This window comes from Botryllus schlosseri, chromosome 3 (genome assembly GCF_051294905.1).
Source record: "Botryllus schlosseri isolate E-star chromosome 3, Bs_hap1, whole genome shotgun sequence".
Classification (NCBI taxonomy): domain Eukaryota; kingdom Metazoa; phylum Chordata; class Ascidiacea; order Stolidobranchia; family Styelidae; genus Botryllus; species Botryllus schlosseri.
The window spans coordinates 16,593,199-16,620,240 of NC_137238.1; the positions used below are offsets into that span (position 1 = coordinate 16,593,199).

At 39.7% G+C, this 27,042-nt stretch overlaps 1 protein-coding gene and 2 long non-coding RNA genes across 7 annotated transcripts in view; 1 reads left to right on the forward strand and 2 right to left on the reverse strand.

The window, feature by feature from the left end:
• LOC145434939 (serine/threonine-protein kinase stk11-like) overlaps positions 1-27,042 on the reverse strand; it is a 57,591-nt gene that overhangs the window by 6,163 nt on the left and 24,386 nt on the right. For 3 of the 5 annotated variants that reach the window (XM_080312160.1, XM_080312159.1, XM_080312163.1), the window contains 5 exons: positions 26,209-26,259; positions 13,177-13,227; positions 9,248-9,298; positions 4,782-4,832; positions 1,329-1,373 (listed from right to left, as the gene is read on the reverse strand). In XM_080312160.1, the coding sequence (XP_080168286.1) occupies positions 1,329-1,373; positions 4,782-4,832; positions 9,248-9,298; positions 13,177-13,227; positions 26,209-26,259 (249 nt within the window). The remainder of the gene's footprint in view (positions 1-1,328; positions 1,374-4,781; positions 4,833-9,247; positions 9,299-13,176; positions 13,228-26,208; positions 26,260-27,042) is intronic. The other 2 variants (XM_080312161.1, XM_080312162.1) reach the window with 2 other exon arrangements.
• Positions 17,534-27,042, forward strand: part of LOC145434972 (uncharacterized) — a 190,850-nt gene continuing 181,341 nt past the window's right edge. The window contains exon 1 of the long non-coding RNA XR_013913655.1: positions 17,534-18,086. This is a non-coding gene — a long non-coding RNA (uncharacterized LOC145434972). The remainder of the gene's footprint in view (positions 18,087-27,042) is intronic.
• On the reverse strand, positions 18,277-26,202 carry LOC145434973 (uncharacterized). Its single transcript, XR_013913656.1, has 2 exons — positions 18,543-26,202; positions 18,277-18,496 (listed from the first exon to the last, which is right to left on the reverse strand). It is a non-coding gene; the product is annotated as an uncharacterized LOC145434973 (long non-coding RNA).

A 27,042-nucleotide genomic window follows, 5' to 3' on the forward strand; every position in this document is an offset into this window, starting at 1 on the left:
ATCTATTGAGTATAATCTCATCATTAATGTCAACATCACAAATGTAATCGGCCTGCAGGCCGATTTTGATATATCTCTGGTCGGTATATCAGTCTGAAACAAGTTATGCATAAAATATAGCTGGAAGTACGGTTTATAATATGCTCATTAACTTTACTTTGGCATGAAGATTGGGGACAATGATAAAAACCCGGGAATTTCATCTAATCTGCGAAACATGGTGGGAGCATATGGACGGATGTCTAAAGGAAGATCGGCATTCAATGTCATTTTTTATTGAAGAAACTGAAGGGAAATTCGAAAACTTATAGAGGATTGTTATTTTTTGTATGGGTGACATTCGTCCAAAGCTCAGAATAACTAAACAATGACTTGATATTGCACATCCCTTCTATGCCATCCACTTGCATCTGTTTCGTATTGCAGTAAGTTTACACTGCCAAAACTATCAGGCAAAAAAAGCTCCAGAAGACTCGACAGGGCTTAAAGATACAAAAAATGACTCCGATAACGACTTCAACATTTCCTATATAGATATAAATCCCAACCACACATTCGAACCAACACGAACTTGATGATTTTGTCAGGAATCACTTAATTAAATGCGAAAATTCTGACTCCAAGGTTGAAACTAGGAAAGGATGTCCTTCGCCAAGATTTTCACGGTATTCCGTAATACCAGCAGATTTCTGAGTTTATAGACCCAAATCATGCAACAAAACCACTTGGGAAAAATTTATGAAGTGTTTCTATCCTTTTATAATCTATCCACAATTTCTGCACATTCCTTCGTTTTGTTAGTGGATTTGTACATCCAATAAGGTATTATGCGTATTATTACAGGGCAATTTTAAGTAAAACTAGAAATCACAAAAAGTGATATTTCCCTCAATGAATTTCGGTACATGGTGGTATTTTTGGTCCATAATAAGAGAGGATTCTCATTTCACAAACGCAATACACGCAAACAAAACCATTTCTGACGAGTTTTAAAGTCTTGATTTGTTACTTGATGCATGAATAAGCTATATTTGTTCATATTAACTTTTTCATTAGCGTTTTATTACCCCCAATCAATAATTTTAGTGATTATTACGGAGCAATTATGAGTGAAATCAAAGATTAGAGAAATTGACATTTCTTCAAAATTTGGACACTTCAGGAAAGATTTTGGTCATCCTATCATCCTATTATCATTTCGTGGCAGGATGATCCACCTCACAAATTATAACAGTATCAGAGAAGGCAAGAAACGATGATGCTTCGAATTTCATATACAATTGCTTCATAGAGTGCGATTTCTTTATTGTAAAAGTGAACAAACCCACCTATCTCCATTAATTCGGCCAGATGCTCTCGGTGAGTTTCAATCTCTGAAATAAATGAAAAAAATGTCAAACTTATTGTCCTGATAATGATAAAAATTCGTTTCAAGTAAATCGAACCTGAATTCCGTACCTAGTATTTGGAATAGATGACTAAATATAACACTGTTTTCAAATCGTCCTTGCTTGTTTTGATGAGTTAGGCCAGTGGTTCCCATCCTTTTTCGTCTCGTGGACCCCTTGACCGATATTTAAGCTAAAATTACCCGCTATGAAAAAGTTGCATGTGACTAAAAACGGTGCTTTTAAACGAACAACCATTTGTTGACTGTATATGGCCAAACAGATTCAGAATTCAGATATGTTCAAACTATGTCCCGGTGAGAGCCACTGACTTAGGCAAATGTGATCGACGGTTTTCAACCAGCGTTAGTATCGACGTCCACTTTTTTCTCTAGGAAGCAGTAGCGTTAACATCTGTAACGTGCGGTCTGGGGAGGAAAGTGAGGCAGTACCTCTCCTGTCGTCAAGATGAGTAAAAGAAAATTGAAACACGATGAATGATTTAAAACCAATATGCGTATTTTATATATTGTTATATTAATGCATAATTGAGTTATTTAACATTTTAACACTGAAAATCAAGGAATTTACACATTTATAGTTTATGACGCGAAAAACCAGACGAGACACAGACGAGTCAAGCGTCACCCGTGATAGTGTAATTCATCATTAATAGGTCACAGTTTATACTTATACACTAGTGCAAACACAGATATTTCAATTATATAATTTGTATAATTATTAGGCTTCGTTTACCTCACATAAAATATAGTGGCCTATTGGCGTTATTCCCTCGGTGAATAGCTATTATGCAGCTACTATTCGAGAAACGTCTGAACTCTGTATGTGCACCTTTTGCCCTACGTAGTTTCATGTCAATATCACCGAACAATACCCCATGATGATAATGACTACTGTGAAAACCAGGGCCGAAACAGCACTTCGCCAGGCCTCCCCAAAAACATTGGTTTCAGGCCCACCTATGGTGATAAAACAAACACACACAGGTTCGCCCTAGACCTCGTTTAAGGGCCTATTTATTATTGACCCTACTTGTGAGCAAAATTTCTTACACTCGGTCGAGTCTCTTTATCTGAAGTAATGGCGTGAAGCGGCAAAATTTTCCATAATTCATGATAGAATCAGCCAATAATATTGTTGATTGCACATATATTGCTAGAATCTTTTATCCTCTCTCAGTCTGCACTACATAGTCGGATTAACGTAGGGTTGCCATACGTCTGGAATTTGCCGGACATGTCCGGAATTTCACTGTTAAAACTGCGTCCGGAAGAAGTTCCAAAATATGCGTAAATGTCCGGAATTTTGAAGTAAGCTCAGAATTATTTCATAAATAAACATAAACAATATTATTTTTGGGCAGATTTACGCTAAATGAAATTTTATTTGCGCTACGCGGGATTTAGTATCACATACGTTGGTTTTAATACTACCACCTTCGCAAAAACTGCGTTCGAAAATAAATAAAAATTATTTTCATTTACAGAAATAAGTCTAATTATGATCGCAATTACAAGATAACGGTATATTCAGAAAGTCGGTTTTGGCCGTTTGGATGCTTTATTCAAAGATAGTGGTTGTAAACCTAAGGGTAGTTTGCCTTTATTCTAGGGTTCGCGAAGATGTAAGAACGTAATCAAATCAGCTTGTAAATAGGCTGTGAGTAAGTCTGAGCAAATGTGCCGACATTTAATTAGTAATCATCTTATGAAATTTTGTGGTGGGCCATGGAGCATTTTCAAAGTGGAAATGGAGTTACGACCATAAAAGTTTGGAAACCACCGGATTTGCGGTGTTTATATAGCTCAATGGTGGAGAGCGCAGAGGCATCAGGCTGATAAATAATCTTATCGGTGTGACATGAACATGACTTAACGATGTACTCGCAATTACGCTCCTTACATTTTCGAACTCATAGTCCCCACCAGCTCTACCGCTAACTCTGATCAAGTAGGTGGAGAGAGCCTCAAATTATGTAATAATATATGGAAGAACCAATATTATTGATATGGGTCATTCAAATAATTTAACGACCAGATGCCGATAAAAACCCGATGCATATAGTAAGCCCCAGAAGTTGCAGCGATTACCCTACGGTGGCACAATATCAATGTTTATTATGGTGGAAAAGGGATGAAAAATTTGACTTCAGCCCTGATTACAACTTACAACATACAACCACGTACTCCTGAACCGAATCGTGATCGTGACCACCTCTAGTCGATAGTCAAAGCTTTGCTAGTGTGACGTCATATTGATAGACGATGTGCTCATACCTCATTTTGAAATACACTAGCAGGCACTGAAAGGCGTCCGGAATTTGTGTTACCAAAATATGGTAGTCCTAAATTAACGGCAGAGATGATGAGGTGTTGTCATGCAAAATCGAAGGGCCGTAATTATAACATATTCGAGCGGGCTCGTCACTTATTTGCTTCTTTACATGTTGCAATTTCCATATCTCCTAGTTGCTATGTGAAAATATATTGAAATCACCCACACGAAAAAAAAACCAAAAGATGCGCACGATTAGAAATTAGTGTTTCTTCGCTGCTAATTTTTCTCTCTTGAATGGCATTTGTGTTGTTGGATTCATATTGCCAGGACATGAAGTTTCGACACCAGGCATGTAGGCGCTAATAAACAATTCGACTTCTGTATATCGCAACTTTCGGTCAACATAAGTGCAGTCCTTTGCAGCCGAGGTTTTAGCGATGCAGAACATTTTGGTGGACTTCTCGTCGTACCATGTTGGCTTAAACTTTGGATGTCTTGGTGCGGCGCGAAGCGATAATGGTCGACGCCAAAATGCCTATTTGTACAATTCCATCAACACTAAATCGCGCCTAGCCCGAAAAAATTGAAGAAAATTGCACAAATACTGAAAAAGTAGTCTCTGATTTATGTTTATTCACGAAATAATATTGGGCCCCCTTCGAGCCCGCCTCCTACAATTGAGGGGTTTTGGGTGCTGCAGTTACGGTCCTGGTGAAAACTAATCACTGCCGTCAGTTGTTTATAATGTGACCTACAAAAATTGAACATATTCCACATTTGCTGTCTTGAGGGAATTATTTACGTGAAATAATTTCTTACAAAAAATCTCAACTAATGATAGAAATCTGTTGAATATTACGCTGCAAGTATAATTTGCGTAGGCGGCCCGCGGGCCATGTATTTGACAGCCCTGTTTTGAAACCTACATATTACTGATACCGTAACGATAACGATCATTATTATGTAGTGAAATGATAATCCACCTCACAAGTTATAGCAGTATCGGAGAATGCAAGCAATGTCGATGTTTCGAGTTACATTCACTTTTGCTCCCCTGGAATGCAATTCATTAATTGTAAAAGTGATCGAACCCACCTATCTCATTCCTGGGGACTCTCTCAAGATGATCACAGTCAGTTTCAATCTCTGAAATAAATGCAGAAACTGTCAAAATTATTGCCACGTTCAGGATCAAAGATCATTTCCAAGAATTGCACCTAATCGCAATTTTTGCGAGAAATGTCCTAAAGTTACCATTGTTGCCAAATCGCAACTGCTTATTTAAATGACTTAGGCAAATGTATCGATGTCAACTTTCACATAAGGTAGCAGTACCTGTAATATCTGTAACGTGCGGTCTGGGGAGGAAGGTGAGGCAATGCCTTTCCTGTTGTCAGGATGAGGAGAAGAAAATTGAAACGCGTTGAATGATTATGAAACCAATATGCGTATTTTCTATCGTTATAATGTTGCATGATTGAATTTTTAACATTTTAACACCGAAAACCAGGGAAATTGCACATTTATAGTTTATAAATATGACGCGAAAAACCAGGGGAGGCACAGACGAGCCAAGCGTCCGCCTTTATAGTGTAATTCATCATTAACAGGTCCCGGTTTATGCTTATCAGTGCGAACACATATATTTGAATTATATAATTTGTGTAACTATTAGGCTTCGTTCACCTTACATAAAATATAGTTGCGTATTGGCGTTTCTCCCTCGGTGAATAGCTATTTTCCCACCACTTTTCCAGTATCGTCTGAACTCTGTCAGTGCACTTTATTTCCCTACGTATTTTCATGTCAATATCAACGTACAATTCTTAATGATGATAATGACTGCTGTGAAAACCTGGGACGAAACAGCACTTTGCCAGGCGGCCCCAAAAACATTGGTTTCGGGCCCTCAAATGGTTATTAAACAAACATATATTGGGTTCACCGCAGACCTCGTTTAAATGCCTATTCATTTTTGACCCTATTTGTGAGCAAATTTTCTTATACTCGGTAATGAGTCTCTTTATCTGGAGTAATCGCGTGAAGCGGCAAAATTTTCCATAATTCATTATTGAATCAGTCAATAACGTTGTTGATTGCACATATATCGCTAGAATCTTTTATCGTCTCTCAGTCCACATAGTCAGATTAACGTAGTATTGCCATACGTCTGGAATTTGCCGGACATGTCCGGAATTTCACTGTTAAAACTGCGTCCGGGAGGAAGTTCTAAAATATGCCTAAATGTCCGGAATTTTGATGTAAGCTCATAATTTTTTCCTAAATAAACATAAACAGTATTATTTTTAGGCAGATTTACGCTAAACGAAATTTTCTTCACGCTACGCGGGATTTAGTATCACAAACGTTGCTTTTAATACTACCAACCTTGCAAAAACTGCGTTCAAAAATAAATAAAATTAAATTAATTTACAGAAATAAGTGTAATTGGAATCGCAATTACAAGATAACGGTAAAGTCATAGAGTCGGTTTAAGCCGTTTGGATGACTTATTCAAAGATAGTGGTTCTTAACCTGTGAGTAATTTGCCTTTATTCTGGGGTTCAATGAAGATTTTGTACGTAATCAAATCCGCTTCTAAAATAGCCCGTGGGTGAGTCTGAGCAAATGTGCCGACATTTAATTAGTAATCAGATTATCAAATTTTGAGGTGGGCCACGGAGCATTTTCAAAGTGGAAATGGAGTTTCGACCACAAAAGTTTAGAAACCACCGGGTTTGCGGTGTTTATATAGCTCAATGGTGGAGAGCGCACAGGCATTAGGATCATAAATAATCTTATCGGTGTGACATGAACATGACTTAACGATGTAGCCTACATGCAATTACGCTCCTCGTATTTTCGAAGTCATAGTCCTCCACCAGCTCTACCGCTAACGCTGGTAACGTAGGTGGAGCGAGGATCAAATTATATAGTAATATATGAAAGAACCAATATTATTGACATAATTCATTCAAATCATTTACTGACCAGATGCAAATAAAAAGCCGATGCATATAGTAAGCCCTAGAAGTTGCATCGATGGTGGATCGACGTTGGACCCCGGATCAATGTTTATTACGGCGAAAAAGAGATAAAAAATGGGACTTCGGCCCTGGTTACAACTTACAACACACAACCACGTACTCCTGAACCGGATCGTAACCACCTCTGGCCGACAGACAAAGCTTTGCTAGGGTGACGTCACATTGATTGACAATGTGCTCATACCTCATTTTGAAATACGCTAGTATAGGTGCTAAAAGGCGTCCGGAATTTGTGTTACAAAAATGTTGTAACACTAGATTAACGGCAGAGCTGAAGAGGTGATGTCATGAAAAATTGAAGACCCGCAATAATATTTAAACACATTGAAGCGGGCTCGTTAGTTAGTTGCTTCTTTACATGTTCTAATTTCATTACCTTCTATTTGCTATGTGAAAATATATTGAAATCACCCATATGTAAAAAACTAAAGATGATCACGATTAGAAATTGGTGTTTCTTCGCTGCTAATGTTTCCCTCTGGAATGGCATTTGCCTTGTAAGATTCAGATTGCCAGGACATAAAGATTCGGCACCAGGCATGTAGGCGCTAATGAACAATTTGATATCTGTATATCCCAGTAATCGGTCAACATAAATGCAGTCCTTTACAGCCAAGGTTTTCTCGCTGCATAACATTTTGGCAGACTTCTCGTCGTACCATGTTGGCATAAACTTTAGATGTCTTGGTTCGGCGCGGAGCGATAATGGTCGACGCCAAAATGCCTATTTGTACAATTCCATCTACACAAAATCGCGTTCAGCACGAAATAAATTGAAGAAAGTAGAACAAATCTTGACAAAATACTCTCTAATTTATGTTCATTCACAAAATAATTTTTGGCCCCCTTAAAGCTCGTCTTCTCCCAATTGAGGGTTTTTTAATGCCGCAGTTACGGTCCTGGTAAAGAACTAAACACTGCGGTCAGTTGTTTATAATTTGATCTACAAAGATTAAACATATTCCACATTTGCTGTCTTGAAGGAATTATTTACGTGATATAATTTCTTACTAAGAATTTTAACTAATGGTAGAAATATGTTGAATAAAACGCTGCAAATAATTTTCGTAGGCGGCACGTGGACCATGTAGGCCAGAGGTCTCAAACTCAAATGTGCTCGCGGGCCAGTTTTCCAATTTTGACGACGCCGCGGGTCGCATCGGGTATTCTATGTCTTTCCAAGTAGGCCTTATTTGGCGGGAATGAATTGTCCTATCTAAAGTGAGCCGATCCACCAGACTGACAGTAAACACACATCGTCAAAATGTGATTTACTCTTGTTTCAATTTAGGCCTGACACGAAAAGAATCATCAGATTTATAACTATTTGAATAGAATTGTTGTTGTACTCAACTCCACGATTAAACATAATATATATTATTTATAAGATATAGACACGGACGGACAAACGTATGATGCCATCATAAAAGCTATCGGGTTATAATTTTGCAGCTACTGTGAATATTTTGAAGTTAACAGATTGATAATAGAGACTGATCTGATATCAAAACATTTTTAGGTTGATCATTGTAATTCCAATCCAGGATTCGGGTAGGCTATCCTTCTGATAAGTAGGCTATTAATCTCATGGCCAAATATCTTCAATAATAGGAGCAGAAAAAAATATAAATATAATATAAATATATTGATGAATGTGTCCTAGTGCTTGAAATTTCGGAACGCCGAGCGGCACATTGTTGTTACTTCGTTGGAGCGTACCACTACGGTACTATCGGAACCTTTGAGTGACCCTAATAACATGGTTAAGCGACCAAAGATGTAACTAACAGATTGCCAATGGTTGCCAAAACTACTTGCTTAGTTAGCGAAATACCAAGCTGCGACCTTCTGATCTATTACTATCTCCCTTGTACGCGACTAGTTTGTTGCGTCCGTGGTTCTAACAAATTCACGGTATTCCGAGTCCACTCGAGTCATATTCATTTTGCCATCGAGTTAGCCCGAGTCTGTGCAATTCTAAAAAAGGTCGCGTCCAAGTGCAACTCACAAATTTCAGTCACGAATCGTCTAAGGATCAGGTTTTGTCATCATGAATTGGAAATGTGGCGAAATAGTGAATCTTCCACTGCGGCAACGTTTGCTATTGATGTGATTATGATGCTTGATGAATAGATTCAGGCTTTCGGGGCAATTTAAGAGGGAATATTCACTTTATAACCTGAAAATATATATGTGACACTTATATATTGCCAAATTAATAAAAATCTAAAATGTCGTCGCGGGCCGCACAAACTGCTATGGCGGGCCGCATGCGGCCCGCGGGCCTCGTGTTTGAGACCTCTGATGTAGGCTATTTGACAGCCCTGTTATAAAACATTCATATTACTGATACCGTAAGGATAACGATCATCATATTATGATATAGTGAAATTATAACACCCCTCACAAGTTACAGCAGTATCGGAGAATGCAAGCAATGACGATGTTTCGAGTTACATTTGCTTTTGCTCGCCTGTATTGCAATTCAATAATTGTAAAAGTGATCGAACCCACCAATCTCATTCCTACGGTCTCTCTCACGGTGATCAAGGTAAGTTGCAATCTCTGAAATAAATGCAGAAAATTTCAAAATTAATTCCCCGTTCATGATCAAAGACCATTTCGAGAAATCGCACCTAATCGCACTTTTTGCGGGTGATGTCCTAAAGTTAACATTGTTTTCGAATCGTAACTGCTTATTTAAACGACTTAGGCAAATGTGATCGATGGTCGCAACCTGCGTTTGTATCGATGTCAACTTTCTCACCAGGCGGCAGTAGCATTACCATCTGTAACGTGCGGTCTTGGGAGGAAGGTGTGGCAATGCCTCTCCTATCGTCAGGATGAGTAAAAGAAAATTGAAACGTATTGAATGATTCATTAGTCAACACACATTTTGGTGCCAAGACAGTTTCCACGACTTGGGGTATTTTTATTTCGCTGAATCCAAAAATGAAATTAGTGGCTCTGTTATTTGAGATAGCCTACTCCATGTTTTGGTTTCAAAAATGTTAATAATAGGCAAATTTTGATATAGGTGAAATTATCTTTGTGAACTACGTTTTACGATCTTAGGCCATCATTAAGCTGTGTCTGAACACGAGATAATCTAATGACCACAAGGGTTTTTCACAAATAACTTCCCCCCCGATTCCAGCCATTCGCTGATTAAATTGTCAGGTCACCCTAAAAAACGCTGCACATCAAATTTGATTCAATTCTAACAAGGATAGGACTCCACAGGTCTAATTAGATTTTTTAATTTATTAGGTAAAATGAAATAAAAATTAATTTTTCCGCCAACCCCATGTAATTGTACCGCTGTCTTCAAAGACGATGCATAACAAATTTGACTCAATTCCAACCAGTAGAAGCGGAGTTATTTCAGTTTTTCGTTGATAATCCTATCGATTATCCACCAATCAAGGATAATCTGAAAATGCTTTTCCGACAGGGCTTCCAACCTTTTCGGTTAAGGGCCACAAGAGATTTGCGAACTATTTCTAGGGACACTTGAATGCTGTTAACTTTTTTCAGTCGTCCGATAGGAGCGAGCCGGATAAGGTAACGATGAAAAGAACTCTTATGTTACTACGAATTTGAATCGATGACAACTGTGTCATGAAAAGTGAGTTTGCAACTGTACATAAATAACTACCTAACCGTGCAAAGCGCGATCAGTCGCATCTATGTACCGCTGGGCTGATTTGTCAAGGACATGGTTATTTGACGCTTGGACATATAAATATCGAATATTTCGACGAATATGCACTCATCAATTTGTACAAAGGTTTTATCGCTGAATATCTTTCTGCGAGTGCAGATGTGAAGTCGAATTTTAGACGACACGTTCTTTCATAATTGAGAATATACTCAGACTCAATTCTGGAAATCGGACGTAATTTTTATTTTTAATTTTGAGGAGATAGTGCTAAAAGCTAAAAAATGAGTGACAATAAATGGCGCGAAGTACTAAGACCATTATCTGGTCCAGTGGTCTGGAACATATGGCTCTTTTAGGTAGAAGATATGGCTCTTTGACAAATATATATTTTTGTACTGAATTGATCAATATTGCAGCGACTTGGTAGTATCTTTTATCATGACCAGAATAATTATTCCCGTGGCAGTATAAACATGTCTTCGAGTAGAGGTAAAGACATAATGCCGTCTTCAGGTTTAGGGGCTCGAACTCTTTTCAAAATCCTCAAATTTAAGTTACTTTCGCGCCGGCGACCAATATCACTCGCGTATTCGATGGAGCCGGCCCTACTCGAAATTTTTAATTGCGCGATACCTTGATTGGTTAAGGACAATAGCAGACATGGGAACACCAATATGACAACGCAGTTTTCAAATACACGTTGTCTTCCTGGTCTACGGCGTGAAATGAACTGCCGTGGACGTGACATTCACAATTACAGACAACGCCATAGCTACCCACAACCCACGTTCTTGTTTGGCAAGTAGCTGTACTGGCGGTAAAATAGGCTTGTAGCGCAACATTATATTTTACCGCCAAATACTTTGGGAAATGAGATGTCGATCAGTATTTAGATATCCGAAATTATCGCGACAGCTCCATTGCATTAATATCAGTTATAATAACTTCTAAGCTATTTACGATGAACTGCGTTATCAATGCTGCATCTGTGCGTTTTCCCTCTCGTTTCGCGCTTCATTTTCGAGCAATAAAATGAAAACTGTGTGAATTTGGGAAAAAATGTTCAAAATCTAGTCATTTATAAACATCAATATAAAATACCAATAATAATTGAATGTTTCAAAATTTCCTTTAACAGCTTTAGAGCTTATATGGATTGCTGTTAGTGACCATGTATTGCTCCACCTACGCATGTGATCATGCGTTCTCGCATTTTAAAGGAGCATCACGGTGAACCTACGTTCTCTTAACTCAAGTTTCGCATGTTCAAGTAAGGCAACCAGCACGATGAGTTCGAGTTTTTTCAGTGGAAATGTGGCCCACACGATGAATCCCGTGTAGTGAGTTCGATTTAGTGCAGGGGTCTACTACTCAAAATGGGACGCGGGCCACTTTTCAAACTTCGTGAAGGCCGCGGGCCGCATGACCTCAATATCGCGAAAAAATAGGCAACGCAGTTTGACAACCACGTTTTGATAAGTCTACGTCGATGCAATGTTGTGCCCTCTGTCATGGGCGACGGGCCAGTCTCTATTTAATCATATCGGCGTATTATGCTCACCAAAATCGTGAGCATAGTCAATTAGTCATGTTATGAGCGAGCACAGAGATCCGTTCTGTAGTCGCGCCATGCGCGAAATTTTTTTCATATTCAAGAGTGAATTTCGGCATTATTAGTATAGTTTCACATATCGCTGTCAAATATTTATCCTTTATCGACCCATGTGATCAGATTCACCGGTTGAGTTGATGCAGCGGATGTCTTCGAAAATCTAGGAAAGTGCTGCATCTTTGGATGGGCCAAAGTTAAGTAGTCCCCTTTGTTTTATGCTGTTATTTCTTGACCTCCCATCAGGATTGTCGGTATAGTGGAAAGATATTGGATTCGCCCAAACGTAGGCCTACCAGAAACAAATTAGTATATCGTTATGGGGCTCAGATTACAATAAGGACACTTCTACATTAAAATCAAAAATCAACCGCGTATAGCGCGAAGACAATTTCTAGAATAATCCAAACCTCTCATTAGTTACATGGGGTTAGCTAGATACGTATTTGGTGGAAATCTATCTCCTCGTAAAGCTTGGTGTTTTGGGGAGCATGAAGTCGTTTTTAAAGCGTCTCGGTTTGGCAGTGATGGGCCATTGCACGTCAAGGCAATATGCCCATTCATATCAGCAAATTCTACCACCTTTGAATGATATTAACATCGCCGAAGCGGTATCAGCTAGGGAGGAATAGTGATATAGGGCACAGGAGAATATCGTACTTTGAACAACAACGCGATCTTTGAAGTGAAATATATTTCAGCATTTCAAAATGCTTTAATAAGCGCTCTTACAAAATTTCAAATCAGGTCGCGGGCCGCAAAATATGACCTCGCTATTCTACTTAATGGTCATGAACAAAGATCTACGAAAATTGTAGCTAGCCCCTGGCGCGTATACGCCAATGCGTCGGACCTGATATTTTAGTTATCAATATCCCAAATTTTGCAGTCAGCTGATTCAAAGATTTGGTTGGCCTTGCAAGTTCACAATAAAATAGCTGGGTAATTCATTCTTTTATATTTTATCTAACTTTTAGAAGTGGCCCGCCGGGTTGGATGCCTCTGCCATAAAGGAAAATCCTATTATCATGTCGTGGATGGATGGTTTACATGTTACTCACAAGCTATAGCAGTTTCAGATAATGCAAGCAATGATGATGCTCTGAATTTAATTAACTTTTGTATCGCTGGATTGCTGGATTTATTCATTGTCATGTTTAACGAACTCACCTTCCTCTAACATATCAACTTCCTCCCGAAGCATTCGGCCAGTTACCTTCTCTGAAAAAACGCGGAATGAGTAAAAATACTGCACTAATCACGATTAGAATTCAGTTCTAGCAGGTCGCATCTAAATTCCATACCGACTTTTTGCGAGAGGTGACCTCGCTGGAGTTAACATTGTTTTCCAAATCGTAATCGCATATTAGACGAAGAAGTCAAATGCGAGCTGTGTCTGTATGTCTCTCTCTCATCAGGCAGCAGTAGCATTAACGCACTTAGCTTCGTCAATGGTGTACAGAAGTCGTCTTGCTACGTAAATAGAATTATGATTTTTCGTCGAAATTTCAATAGAGATTTTTTGGATATACTGCATTTGTATTTCAATAGGCTATTTGCAGGACTTGATCACGTGACCCGTAGCGCATAGCAACCACAAATTGGTTAGCAAGCTACTTTCTCGCGCACCTGCTTCAGTGCTAAATATCGCTTAGTGTACTGTTGATCTCTGGTTGTAAACGTTTCGAAAATTTGTTGTAGAAGTCATCAGAGATTTAACTATGCTAGGTGTCAATCCTGTACAAAGCATTGAGAATGATACCGTCATAATTACGCAGAAATCTATCGGTGACGTACTCATATTACAGTACTTGACTTTGATTATATGTACTTAAATTCATGCATTTGAAGTAGAGCAATTGTTTAAATTGTGGTAAGAGTATTTGCTTGTTAAGTAGTACTAGGCTATTTGTCTGTTGTGGAGCCTGATTTTGGATTGAAGATATGACTGAAGCTGCTGGGACACACAAGGATCAGGATATACTGTCTGCTACTGCTGATTTTGGTTGCAGGCGTGCTGACATAAAACAATGTCGCTGAAAACATCGAAAGTATCTTTTGGGAGATCCTGCCATCAAGACTAAACAAAGCAGGGCTCTTCATTGTTGTGTTATACAATGCTGATTTTGTTAGCACTACTTCAGAACTGCGGTTGAAGTGGATTTGGAAAATAATAGTTGATGTCGCATGTGCGTTATTTAGCGAACTATATGGGAATTAATTATCCAATAGATCTTAGAGCAAGTCAACGCAGTGAGACGATCGGTCATCCTATACCCAGAGGTGGTCAACGCAGTCATTGTTGGTAACCGAGAAGTAGAAGTAGCGCCGTCATTTCTACTCCAGTACAAGTAGAAATAATTACTTCCAGATGTCAAAAGTACTTCAAGTGAAAGTAGAAATGAATTTCTGAAAAGCAGTCAAGAAATTCGTTACATGAAGTAGATTTCGTCAATGGTCACTCAGTTTTAGAAAATAATGCCAGGTGACAACTGGTAACATTGCACTGTATATATTGATCTGCGCAAAAGAGTAACACCTGAAGAAGGAGCGGAGCTCCGAAAGCTCGTGTAATAAATAAAATTATGATGTTGCAAGTGGACGCTAAATAGGGTGTGAAAGCAACCAAGATCCTAATATTATCTATATCGTCTGCTATCGGTTCAAAGAATTATTCAAAAGAGTAATGGCACTGCGAATGAGTGCAATTTTCAAAAATTGATTTAGTTACCGTGGTACTAGGGCTATTTTCCCCAGTTGTTATGACAACCTCACGCAAGGGGATGCAATCATGCGCCAAAGCTACTTTCTACTTTACAACTGACAAAAAGTACTGCCTTAAAATTGTCAAGTAGAAGTGGGAGTAGCCCCAACGCATAATGATCCGAGTACTCATGTAAAATAGCACTTCGTTACTGACTCTCTCTGAATATTGGTTCAACCAACTTGCGACAAAAATTGTTCGTTTTTTCATTGACTTCGTAATGTTCGGAACTAATTACATTCTTTTATTCATTGAATTTACAAATAAACATGGAGAGAAGTGCAATTTATTAATTTTCGTTTTGCATTCGATACCCATATCATAAGATATTGTTGAAGAGAAATGCATGTCAACCTTATCAGGTTCAATAACTTCTGAGACTTTATGCCCATTGCCCATACCGTTTCCTCTACCTCCATGTCCACTTGTTTAGACAGATTCACAGAATCTACGGAAGTGCGGTTTTCTTGGTGTAGGCAAAATGAAGTATCATTTTCGAAGCGGACATCAGCATCGGGAAAGAAGTTCAGGACAGTTATTCAGTGGTCGGATCATCTGCTGACATTTTCTGTTGGCATGAAACCACGCTGCCTTTTGCCGTATGACCAAATTTTATGTGGTGATCATAATTGGGTCCAGGCTGAATTCTTGACGAGGGCCTCATCAAGTTCTCTCTTGGGATATTCCATCAGATCATTAATTCGCATGCATGTGGTAAAGCCATGTTGTCTTGAAACCCAAGATATTACAATGTGCCAAACAGTAAAGTAATCCAATCCAGGCAATCAATCAAGTAATCCAGGCCTTGAGATAATTTGTTGCATCATCACTTGGAGCTGATGCTCATTTTTCTTTCGGTTGTGGCACTTGGCAGCATGACAGAATGATCAAGAACTTGTAATATAGGTATATATCTTAATATTTTGAATGGGTCGACTGAGAATCCATACAATAGCACAAGATGTTCAATATATATATACTGTATGTAGCACATTGCCTGAATTCCTAACACGTCAACGTACTGGCAGTCATTGTCTTTTCAGGCTTAAAGATAGCGGTATCCTCTATATCAGTGCTCTTCAACCTTTTTCGACGTGGTACACCCTTTTAACGTTTGCTCAAAACTCGTACACCCCTGTTCATTAGGGGCCTTAAAAATGACTTTTTTCCTCAAATCGTACTGGCTACTTGATAAAATTGTTATGTTACCTAACTTAAGCCTACACACCAAATTTGGTTCAATTCCAACCAGTAGCCGCATGGCTGCGGAAGAAGAAAGTTTCTAAAAATAAATAACAAAAAATGTGAAATTTTTCTGTTCACCCCATGAAAGTATTAGGTTGTCTATAAAAAAGTTGTTCTTCAAATTTGGTTCAATTCCAACCAGTAGAAGCGGAGTTATTGCCGTCAAAAAATTTGGATTTGAATAAAATAGTATTTGGTCACAGAGTCTATTCGCAGCCAGTTAGGCCGCCCGCCACGCAAATTGGAATTTATTTCGTGTCAACCCCAAAACAGCATGACATTACGAACGATAATAAACCTAAATGTAACAGTATTGGGGAGAGAGTAGGTCAGTGGTTCCCAACGTGGGCGATATCGCCCCCCAGGGGGCGATTTGGCGGTCTAGGGGGGCGAAAATAACGAAGGGGGTGATAGGGGGGCGAAAACGGACGAAGGGGGCGATGGCGCGTTAAGACGGCTATATCAGAGTCGGGACCGTAACTACCGCACCCCAAACCCCCAATTGGAGGCAAAAAATATTTCGTGAATTAACAAAAATTGTAGTGTATTTTTTTAGAAATTCATGGAACTTTTCCCAAAAATTTCCGCGCTTCGCGCGATTTAATATTTTCATATGTTTTGACTTGGGGGTACCCGTCCCCCAACAAAAATACACATGATTTATGGAAATGGGAGACTTTGGCGTCAGCCATTACTGCGCCACGACGCACCAAGACATATGAAGTTAGAGGTCATGTAACATGCGACTCCGAAAAGTGTGCCAGACCGATCAGCAGCGAGAAGACCTTGACCGAAAAGGAATGCCCTTGTGCTGACCGAAAACTTCGATATGTATACTCATACATAAATGTTTAATTGTCCATATGTGCCTCAATGGCTGGCGTCGGATGTTACTTAGGCTTACCATACGTCCTCTTTTAAGAGGATTTGTCCTCTTTTTTGACTTTTTTGAAAGTGTCCTCGGAGGACGCCCTTTCGTCCTCTTTTTTTGAGATTTTGTCCTCTTTTTTGAAAATTTAGGTCAGATTTAGAGCAAATTGCGAGCGATATGCCGCAAATTAGCACAGAAGTGACGCTCCGGCGGGTATTTCGGAGTGAAAAACGGTGATTTTAGCTCTGAGCGAAACGATGACCTTCTTTTTTTTTAGTCATCCACCTGGCAATGTGGAGAGAAAAACGTTATTTTGAGGTCTGAGCGGAAAAGATTACCTTTTTTTTTTTTGAGAATTCTACTCCGGTTTTGCAAGTTGCAAATTTTTGAAAAAGTGTCCTCTTTTTAGATTTCCAAAATATGGTAAGCCTAATGTTACTGTCCTGGCGACCTTAACCCTATCAGGACAAATGACATCCCACAAAGAAAAAATTATTTGCCAGTTAAGAAACACCAATTTGAAATCAACTTCGTCTTTTAGTTTGGTACGTTTTGACGATTTCCATATCTGCTGACATACCAGATATAGGAGGTCACGAGATAGCATCATGTAACGATGTCAATATAACAACGTTTCCGCCTAATTTCGTGGCAAAGCGAAAAACGTGATGGGGGTCGGTTTATCACCCTATGGGAGCCCAAGACCAAAGTTTTTTGGTGGTCTGACGAAGTGCTGTTTCATTCCTGCCAACGGGTATACGGCCGAAGATGTTTAATTATTATTTAGGGGTGCCCTACCTTTTCCAGCACACCACACTTAGATCTACCGGTAAATCTGATTACGTGAGCAGAAAGAGGATGAAAAAATTGATAGCAATATATATGCAATTCCCGACTATATTGACCGACTCATACATGAATTATATAAATTTGTGGCACTTCGCGCGTTTAGGTGAAATACGGTGACTGACCAAACAAACAGTAGGCCTACATGAATAGGGTATAGCTGATATGTAGCGAAAAAAAACCACTGGCTGACAGGGGGTCTGAGGTGGTTTATCACCCTATCGGACCAAAGACCAACGTTTTAAGGGGTGACGAAGTGCTGTTTTTTGGTTCTCAATATTTGGGGGGCGATGATCGGTGTGGACCTTCAAAAGGGGGCGATGAGTCGAAAAAGGTTGGGAACCACTGGAGTAGGTAAAGCCACTGCTGCAGAAGCGGTAATTCTGATCAGCGATGATAGCAGGCGCACCAGCCTTCTGCGTATCAGGCCTGCCCCACACCACACACAGTCGATAATAGCACATGGGATGTCAGTAACCTCAGATCGTATGCCGCTATACGCAGTCTATAATGTCGCTAATTTGCATCACTAATAACAAAATACTAAATTGCAAATGTATGGCGAAATATTGGACATAAAATCGGCATTTTAAAACAAAAGGGTTTCGATTTCAACATGGAAGCTGTTTCAACCCTGGCTGGCTACGTCACTTCATTTATGTGCATTGCGGTTTTTATTAACGTCGGGTAGGAAGTACCGATTCAAGAAGTCTGAGCTATCGCGGCGGTTTCCTCAAAAATCACTAAAAGACAAATGACTAGCACTAGCTGAACACATGTTTGTTAACTGCATACTTTCCAACACCAAACGGAACCAGTGGTCTATTGCCGACGGCTAAATGAATAGGAGAAATATTTGCTTATGACATCACAATCAAGCGGTGTACAGTATTACACTTGAGATAACATCGTACCATATTGCTCATTAACCTGTGCGTCAACCTGTACTGACCCATAAACCTGTCTTTGTGATAGCTAGCCATCGGCTCATTATAATTCGGATCTGGTACACCCCTGTACACCCCATTCGAGTGGTACACCCTTTGCAAATTCTGGTACACCCTAGGGTGTACGACAACCCCGGTTGAAGAGCACTGCTCTATATATTGCAATCGACAACAATTCTCAAAATACTGCAATGGTTACCAACTGCCACTACACTACAACTATAGTATAGTATACTATACACACCTAACTTAATGCTGCAACAAATATCAAGCAGCCAATCTCCTGCAATGTTGAATTTTGTGTCATAAAATCATATAGTTGACTGCCAAATAACGGCTACAAAATCAATCATTTTGACACAAGGAGTTTACATAGTTCTTGAAGCTAAGATATCCAACACATTTGAAGCCTTGCGCTTTTCCATGACACTATTATGGAACGTTTACAACCCTAAAACGATAATATACGGCTACGTTACCCAGAAATTTCTGCGTTATATGGACGAAATCATTTTAAATCATCTCTGAAGGAGTGACATCTGTCACAGGTAAATCTTTCATCACTGTGACGACAAATTTCCGAAACGTTTACAACCAGAAATCAACAGTACACTAAGCGATATTTAGCACTGAAGCAGGTGCGCGAGAAAGTAGCTTGCTAACCAGTTTGTGGTTGCTATGCGATACGGGTCAATTGATCCAAGTCCTGCAAATAGCCTATTCGTTAAGTTTAGTTAAGGCCGTATCAGACGAGGCGATGTCAGCGGAGCGTGTTAGTGTTTGTTTTATCATCGCTGTCATCGGCCGAATCGCCGCCGATTTTAATTGACAGTGTCAATTAACTCGGCGACATCGCCGGCGATGAGAGAAGTGGGAAACGCGCTCATGCGTATCCATATATAAACGAGTGTCGAGACTTGAATAGTGTCACTTTTGCTCAAGCCGTTTGGCGGACGGACCTTCTGGCGAGGCATTGCGAAACGAATTGCAGCGATGTAGTACCAAATTATTGAGCTGCTTCCCTTATCCAGTATAGGCCGGCGTTGCAAAATCGGATGCACCCACCACCTTCGAGTAGCACCAGCACGCGCACATTCTTCTGCAGCTATCATGGCAGTCAAAACTCGTGCTACTTTCAACTTTTTTGACCTACCCTTACAAATACTATACTACCATGGTTCCGAGAAGGTTTCATTCGACAAGACATTGCAACATGAACACATTGGACACGACAGGCATCATAACCATATTGCAGAATTAGTTTCGAATATTTTCGGCTAGTTGTTACTTTGTTTCTGGATAATTTTGACCAGACGTGACTTTTGACTTCAAGTCGAAAGAAAAAAATCGTCAGCTCGACAAACAAAACGGACAATGTACCCCTTGTTATAGGACTGGTAGCACTCTAAAGTTGTTCTGTCAAAGGTCCAAGCAAATATAAACCAGCCAACTCTAGGCCCTAAATGTATCTAGCTCCGCTGCACAATTGGGATTCTTCGGAATATTTATTCTGTTCGGATTTTCTGGATTATTGACAAGATTTTTCGGATTTGCATGGGTATTTGGATGAGATTGTTCGTATTCGGAAGGATTGCTTCTCAGAGCTTTGAGCTGTCGGATGGATTCGGATTCTCAGAAATCACTATCCGCCCATCACTGATCATAATACGGTACGGTAGTGTGAACAGTACATTGTACAATGTACACTGTACAGTGTACCTGACCTGTACAACAACTAGTAAGGGAAACTTATGAAAATCTTTGAACTATATTGTTACCAAACAATTTCTTCACCAATATGTTTGTTAAGGTGTGTAATAACATATGTTAAAATGTTGAAGTTCAACTCTTGTGGGAAACCCCCCCCCAAAAAAAAGCTGTTAAATTTGACAAATTAAAAAAAAAATAAAAAAAAAATAAAAAAATCTTTATCGCCCATAAGTAGCTTAGGACGTGTTTAATAATGGTTTTCCATGATTCTCAATTGATTGTTAACACTTATTATTCACTACATGCTCGGCTTTGTGAATTTGACGAATTAAGAAATAAAATACAATAAAAAATCTTTATCGCCCATAAGTAACTTAGGACGTGTTTAATATTGGTTTTCCATGATTCTCAATTAATTGTTAACACTTATAATTCACTACAGGCCTGCTTTGTAAAAAACGCCACACCCACTTTTATATTCATGCACTAAATCGCCTTTATTTCGCATAGCCATGTTCACTGAAGAGGTAGCCTATTTCACATGCACAATATAAGACATTTCAACAGGCATTGCCTATGCCTTCTTCGGACTCAACATCATCGTCAATGCAATTATTGCATAATAGGGTCTTTACATACTCCACAGGCTGAAATGCACGTGACCTCATTCTTCTTGCAGCTGTATATTCGGTTGTTGCAATCTTTATGACAACTATAGCTTCTGAACTGCAATAGCTCATCAGGCTCATATCTATGCACGCTTATTGTCCATCCGTAATCGCTAGGGTTCGGAGACAAGTTCTGTAAAAGAATCAAATCCCGGGTCTGCAGGTACTCACGGAGTGAACGTTATGGAGCTGCACCCTCTGTTAGAGCTAGTGTCTGTGATTTTATCACTCCTGTCGCTGTCTTCCTTGAGAACATGTTGTATGTTTTGGTGAACTGCTGTAACCACCAAAGACCACAATGACATTCTGAAAGTAACGGCCCAGATACCTACTGCACGTAGCTTGGGTAATTGTTGGCAATTCCCTATCATGTCTGACGTTGACGCCACTTCACCATGTACAGAAGCCATCCACCATCAATTATGAGGGTCCAGCATGGTTGTAGTCAATGCAAGTGGTTCAGTTAAGGCCTACAAGGTTGTATTCGAACATTTTGCCTTGGTAGCCTTGTTCATCTTCTGATTTTTATTGCTGAACAGAGACAGCAGGAAAGGACTGTACATATACTGTAAGCTTGTCGCAACATCCATATCCCGCTGGGTGAAACTGATCAGTCGGTTGAACAACTTTAATGAGTCAATGTGAATGTTTTACTAGTAAACCTTAGGACATTTTCATTGCGATGACAGGGCTTTTGCACAGGATTGTAACCAACTCATAAGGCTCCGAGTCACAAGTCAATATCAATTTTATAGTTTTGACTCGGGTCAAGTCGATTCATTTTCAATTCACCACCGAGTCAAGTCCGAGTCCAAGTCAGCGAGCAGAGGGTTGAGTTCGAGTCATGGTATTAAGGCTCAAGTACGAGTCCAAGTCATTGTGTTGATACTGCTCAGTTTCCAGTTAAAGCCATGTTAAATCCTCTTTTTTATAACTCTGTTTGGTGATATCGAATGGTTCGCATTTATAATATACTAGTTTTCCTCACTTTTAGCAGTTTTTGGTCGCATTTTCAAGTACACTTATTATTAGACGAAATCCCAGTAGTTTAGTTACTTTACTATTGTTCGAAATTACCATAAAATGTTGGTCTTGGCCGTCTGAGGTACAGTCATATGACTTGGTTCGAGTCATGCGCAATGACTCGAGAAGTCGAGTCAATACACAGATCCATATTTTTAGAAAATGACTCGAGTCAAGTCGAGTCATAAAAAAATCGTGACTCGAGTCAGTAAAACCCTGCTTTCACCTTTGACATGACAACCATGGTCGGCGTCACTGACTTTTCATCCAGGTTGATCTGCATGGCCAATGGCCATCCTAAATTCAGCTGCTCCCTCAGTATTTCGACTACGGCATCAACTGTATACTTGTGAATCCAGTTGAGAAATACCTGCGCAACCCATTTTATCCATCGTTGACGAATGGCTTCATTTCTTCAATCCATTAGGACAAGCTCAATGGCCCCTGCATCTCGCTTCATCTGTGTCTTGATAAGCTCTCTGTGAACGGGTACATGTCTACTGACGTCCTCCTCCATTCGCCGGTAGACATCTGTCAGATGACTGAGAGTGGGCAGTTGGGCACCCAACATCTGTGGCCAGAAAAGCCGTTGCTCATTCTTCCTCTGCGGGTTCACCAACATGGTTCCCATGGGCGGCAGACGTTCTAATGCAGTGGTTCTCAAACTGGGGGTGGGGGGTCGTGGAGGCATCTGAGGGGCGACGCGAGGCTGCCTGAGAGAAATGATTTTCTCGAATTCGGAATGAGCTTAATTTGTGCTGAAACCTCCAGTTTCAACAATGGAAATAATCCTAATTAGGCCTTTCGATTTGAAATGTCATAATCCCGCCGTACCATCCACACACCGGTGTTAGATTTTGAGTGATGCGAATCTTGCACTAATCAGAAGATGTCCCTGAATGAAGTGTAACTGGTAAATGCGGGTAGCTGCCATTAATTTTTGATTCACGTTGTGGTCAGGTCCGTTCGAGCTAAGATCAAGGGGGTAATAGAAGGGGTTGGGCACCAAAATCGCTAAAATATCTATGTGCTACATGTCATCATTGCACATGCATATGGTTACGTTTAATAAATTATTCAACTGCAACTACATATTTGAGAAGTGTCTCAACAGCCATAATATCTACAGTGCCACCAAACAATGCATTGGGGTTGCAACATTGGTTGCTCTTTTTAACACTTTTTGATATGACGATAAGAGGGGGGCGAAATTTTTTATCAATGGGCGTGCCGAAAAAAGTTTGAGAACCACTGATGATGGCCTGCAGGTGTGAGGCATCTTGGTAACAATGCAGGAAATATTCCCATTGTGGTCTGCGAGTCACTCGGTTCTGATAAAGACATTGGGCATATATCTACCATGTATTGGTAGCCTACTCCACCCAGAGTGCAGGTGTTCTTCCTCTTTTTGCAAATTGATTCAACGATTCTTCAAACCTTCGCTCAAATACTCGCAATACTGGGTCACAGTGTCTGGATCCCATTTCCCCACCAGTCACCTTTTCCATGAAGGACTTCATGTCACCACGTTTATCCTCAGTTAAGGCAATTTCCATGGTATGTTCATAGATAGCTGCATCGGCGAGGAGGTGAGGAGGGATTGCCTTGTCAAAACATCCTCCATCCATGATGTGGATGGTTGTTGTGCTTCCAGCATAGATCAACTGGACCACATCTAATAGCGCAGAATATTCCATGCTGTCACCAATTGGTCCAAGATAAGATTTCAATTGGTGAAAACTACTCAACCTTGGAATGACTGTTAAAATTTGTCTGCTGCATTATATATATAGCCTTCAGTCGAATCGGAAGATCGACGGTCACTATAGCTGCCCCAACGCGCTGTGTGAACTCTTTAAGACTGGGGAAGAAGGTTTTGAGGTCATCGGGGTCTCCTTCAATAACTGGAAGGAACTCGATCTGTGCGCGCTGTTTTGCATCATTACCATTGATTCTCTTCATCCAGCCATTCCAGTTGGAATGTTGAAACGCAGGATCGTTGGCTTTATTAACCCAAACCACTGCTCATAGTGTGTTGTCTGGATAGATGAGCGTCTGATCCAAGCTGATCCATATGCCAAGGATCAGAAATTATGGTGAAACAGCGACTAACCATTCAGTAACAATTGACAATGAACTCACACAAGGCCGTGGTGGATTCATAGCCGCTTTTGTACTTCGATACAATTGCGTCCATCTTATAGAACGGAATGATACAGAAAATACCGTTTTAGACCTTGCTGCATGGCTTATAACTGTATTTAAGGAATTACTGAATCACTGAAATTTGTTGAATCGTTCGGTATCGAATTACTGAACGGTGTACTTATGACTAGATAACTTTGCCATCTGTGCCATTACTTTTACATATATTTCCCCAAAACATCTTGTAGTAAAATGTAAATTTTAACAATCAATTAGGAAACATGAAAAACCATTATTAAACCCATCCTTAGTTACTTATAGCCGATAAAGATATTTCTTCATTTTTTTATTTTATTTTTTCAAATTTGTCAAATTCAACAGCTTTTTTTGTGGGTTTCCCACAAGAGTTTAACTTCAACATTTTAACACATGTTATCAGAGACCTTGACAGACATATTGGTGAAGAAATTGTTTGGTAACAATATAGTTCACAGATTTGTGAAATATTTCATAAAATGCCCTTACTAAACAAAAAACCGATTCGCAGATGTCAATCATCCCCGAGCAGGTTTAAATGCAACGGGTCAACGCCTTCTGAAACTAATCAAGTGCAACGATCTCTCACATGATAGTAGAGAAATTATCGGCCGACATCGCCGGCATCGCCTCGTCTGATACGGCCTTTAGTGTGGTAGTCGCCGCCGCCAATATGCATATTTATATAAAATAGGCTTACCATACGTCCTCTATTAAGAGGATTTGTCCTCTTTTTTGGCTTTTTTGAAAGTGTCCTCGGAGGACGCCCTTTTGTCCTCTTTTTTGAAAATTTAGGCAGATTTAGAGCAAATTGCGAGTGATATGCCGTATATTAGCACAGAAGTGAAGTTCCGGCTGGTGTTTCGGAGTTTAAAACGGTGATTTTAGCTCTGAGCGAAAAGATGCCCTTTTTTTTTTTTTTTTTTAGTCAACCGATCACAAAGTGGGAAAAATTAACCGGTTTTTGAGAATTTTACTCCGGTTTTGCAAGTTGAAAATTTCTGAAAAAGTGTCCTCTTTTTTGATTTCCAAAATATGGTAAGCCTATATAAAATAGACACATTTACCTATTATTAATCATATTTAAGGGCAGGAATAGATATGAAATCACGCCAAGCGCTACAAAAATATTCAAGTTCAATAAATCTCCTCCAACAAACAACAAACGGAATAATTTGGGGCCCTTCGACCTCAAACCAATCGGGGGTTTGAGGAGAGACAGTTACGGCCCTGGAAGATCGTATAACTCTGGCGTACTTCTTCTGGTCCACACACGTTGCGAAATCAACCAATCCAATCTCCACATCCACTGTGTGATTGGGGTTCTAGTTCCATTATGGTGAGGAGTAATATAACCACTAAATTAAAACAATTTGACATCTGTATATTGCAATTTTCGGTCAACATAAGTGCAGTCCTTTACAGATAAAGTTTTCTCGTCGCAGAACATTTTGGTACACTTCTCGTCGTACCATGTTGGCCTAAACTTTAGATGTCTTGGTGCGGCGCGGAGCGATAATGGTCGACGCCAAAATGCCTATGTGAACGATTCCATCAACACTAGATCGCACCTAGCGCGAAAAAAATTGAAGAAAGCTGCAAAAATATTGGAAACATTCTCTCTAATTTATGTTCATTCTCGAAAGAATTTTAGGCCCATTTCGTGCTAGTCTCCTCCCTCAATTAAAGGAGTTTTTGGTACTGCAGTTACGGTCCAGCTGAAAACTAAACCATGGCATCAGTTGTTTGTAATGTTACCTACAGAAGTTAAGCGTACTTCACATTTGCTGTTTTGAGTGAATTATTCACGTGGAATAATTTCTTACTAAAAATCTCAACTAATGTTAGAAATATGTTGAATAATAGGCTGCAAGTAATTTTCGTAGCTACATATACTTTTGCTCCCCTTGATTGCAATTTATTAATCGTAAAAGTGATCTAACTCACCTAGCTCATCCGGACGGACTTTCTCGAGATGATCACGGCAAGTTGCAGTCTCTGAAATAAATGCAAAAAATGCCAAATTATTACCCCGTTTATGATGAAAGATCATTTCAAGGAATCGCACCTAATTGCACTTATTGCGAGAGATGACCTAAAGTTAACATTGTTTCCAAGTCGTAACTGCTTATTTAAATGACTTAGGCAAATGTGATGGATGGTTTCAACCTGCATTTGTATCGATGTCAACTTTCTCGTCAGGCAACAGTAGCGTTAACATCTGTAACGTGTGGTCAGGAGAGGAAGGCCAGGCAATGCCTCTCCTTCCGTCAGGATGAGTAAAAGAAAATTGAAACGTGTTGAATGATTTACTAGTCAACACACATTTTGGTGCCAAGAAAGTTGCAACGGCTTTAGGGTATTTTCATGTCGCTGAATCCAAAAATGAAATTAGTTTTTCCGGATTTGCTCTATTATTTGAGATATTCCTTATTTTTGTTTCAAAACGTGTTAATAATATGCAAATATTGACATAGGTGAAATTATCTTTGTAAACTACAGTTTTACGTTCTTCAGCCATCGTTATGCTGTCTCTGAACATCAGTTTGGGACCACACGTCTTCTGCCGTTTCAGAATTTAAAACAGGTGGATGCAAAACAGACGGAGTGACCTCGATAAAGCAAGACACTTGGGCCGGTGATTATGTCATACATTAATAATAGAAGCTGTTGTTGTTGTTGTTGTTGTTGTAATTGTCGTTGTTGGTGGTGGTGGCGGCGGCGGTATTCAGGGTCGACTACTGTCGTCAATTACACCAGGCCAATTTTCCTCATTTTTTA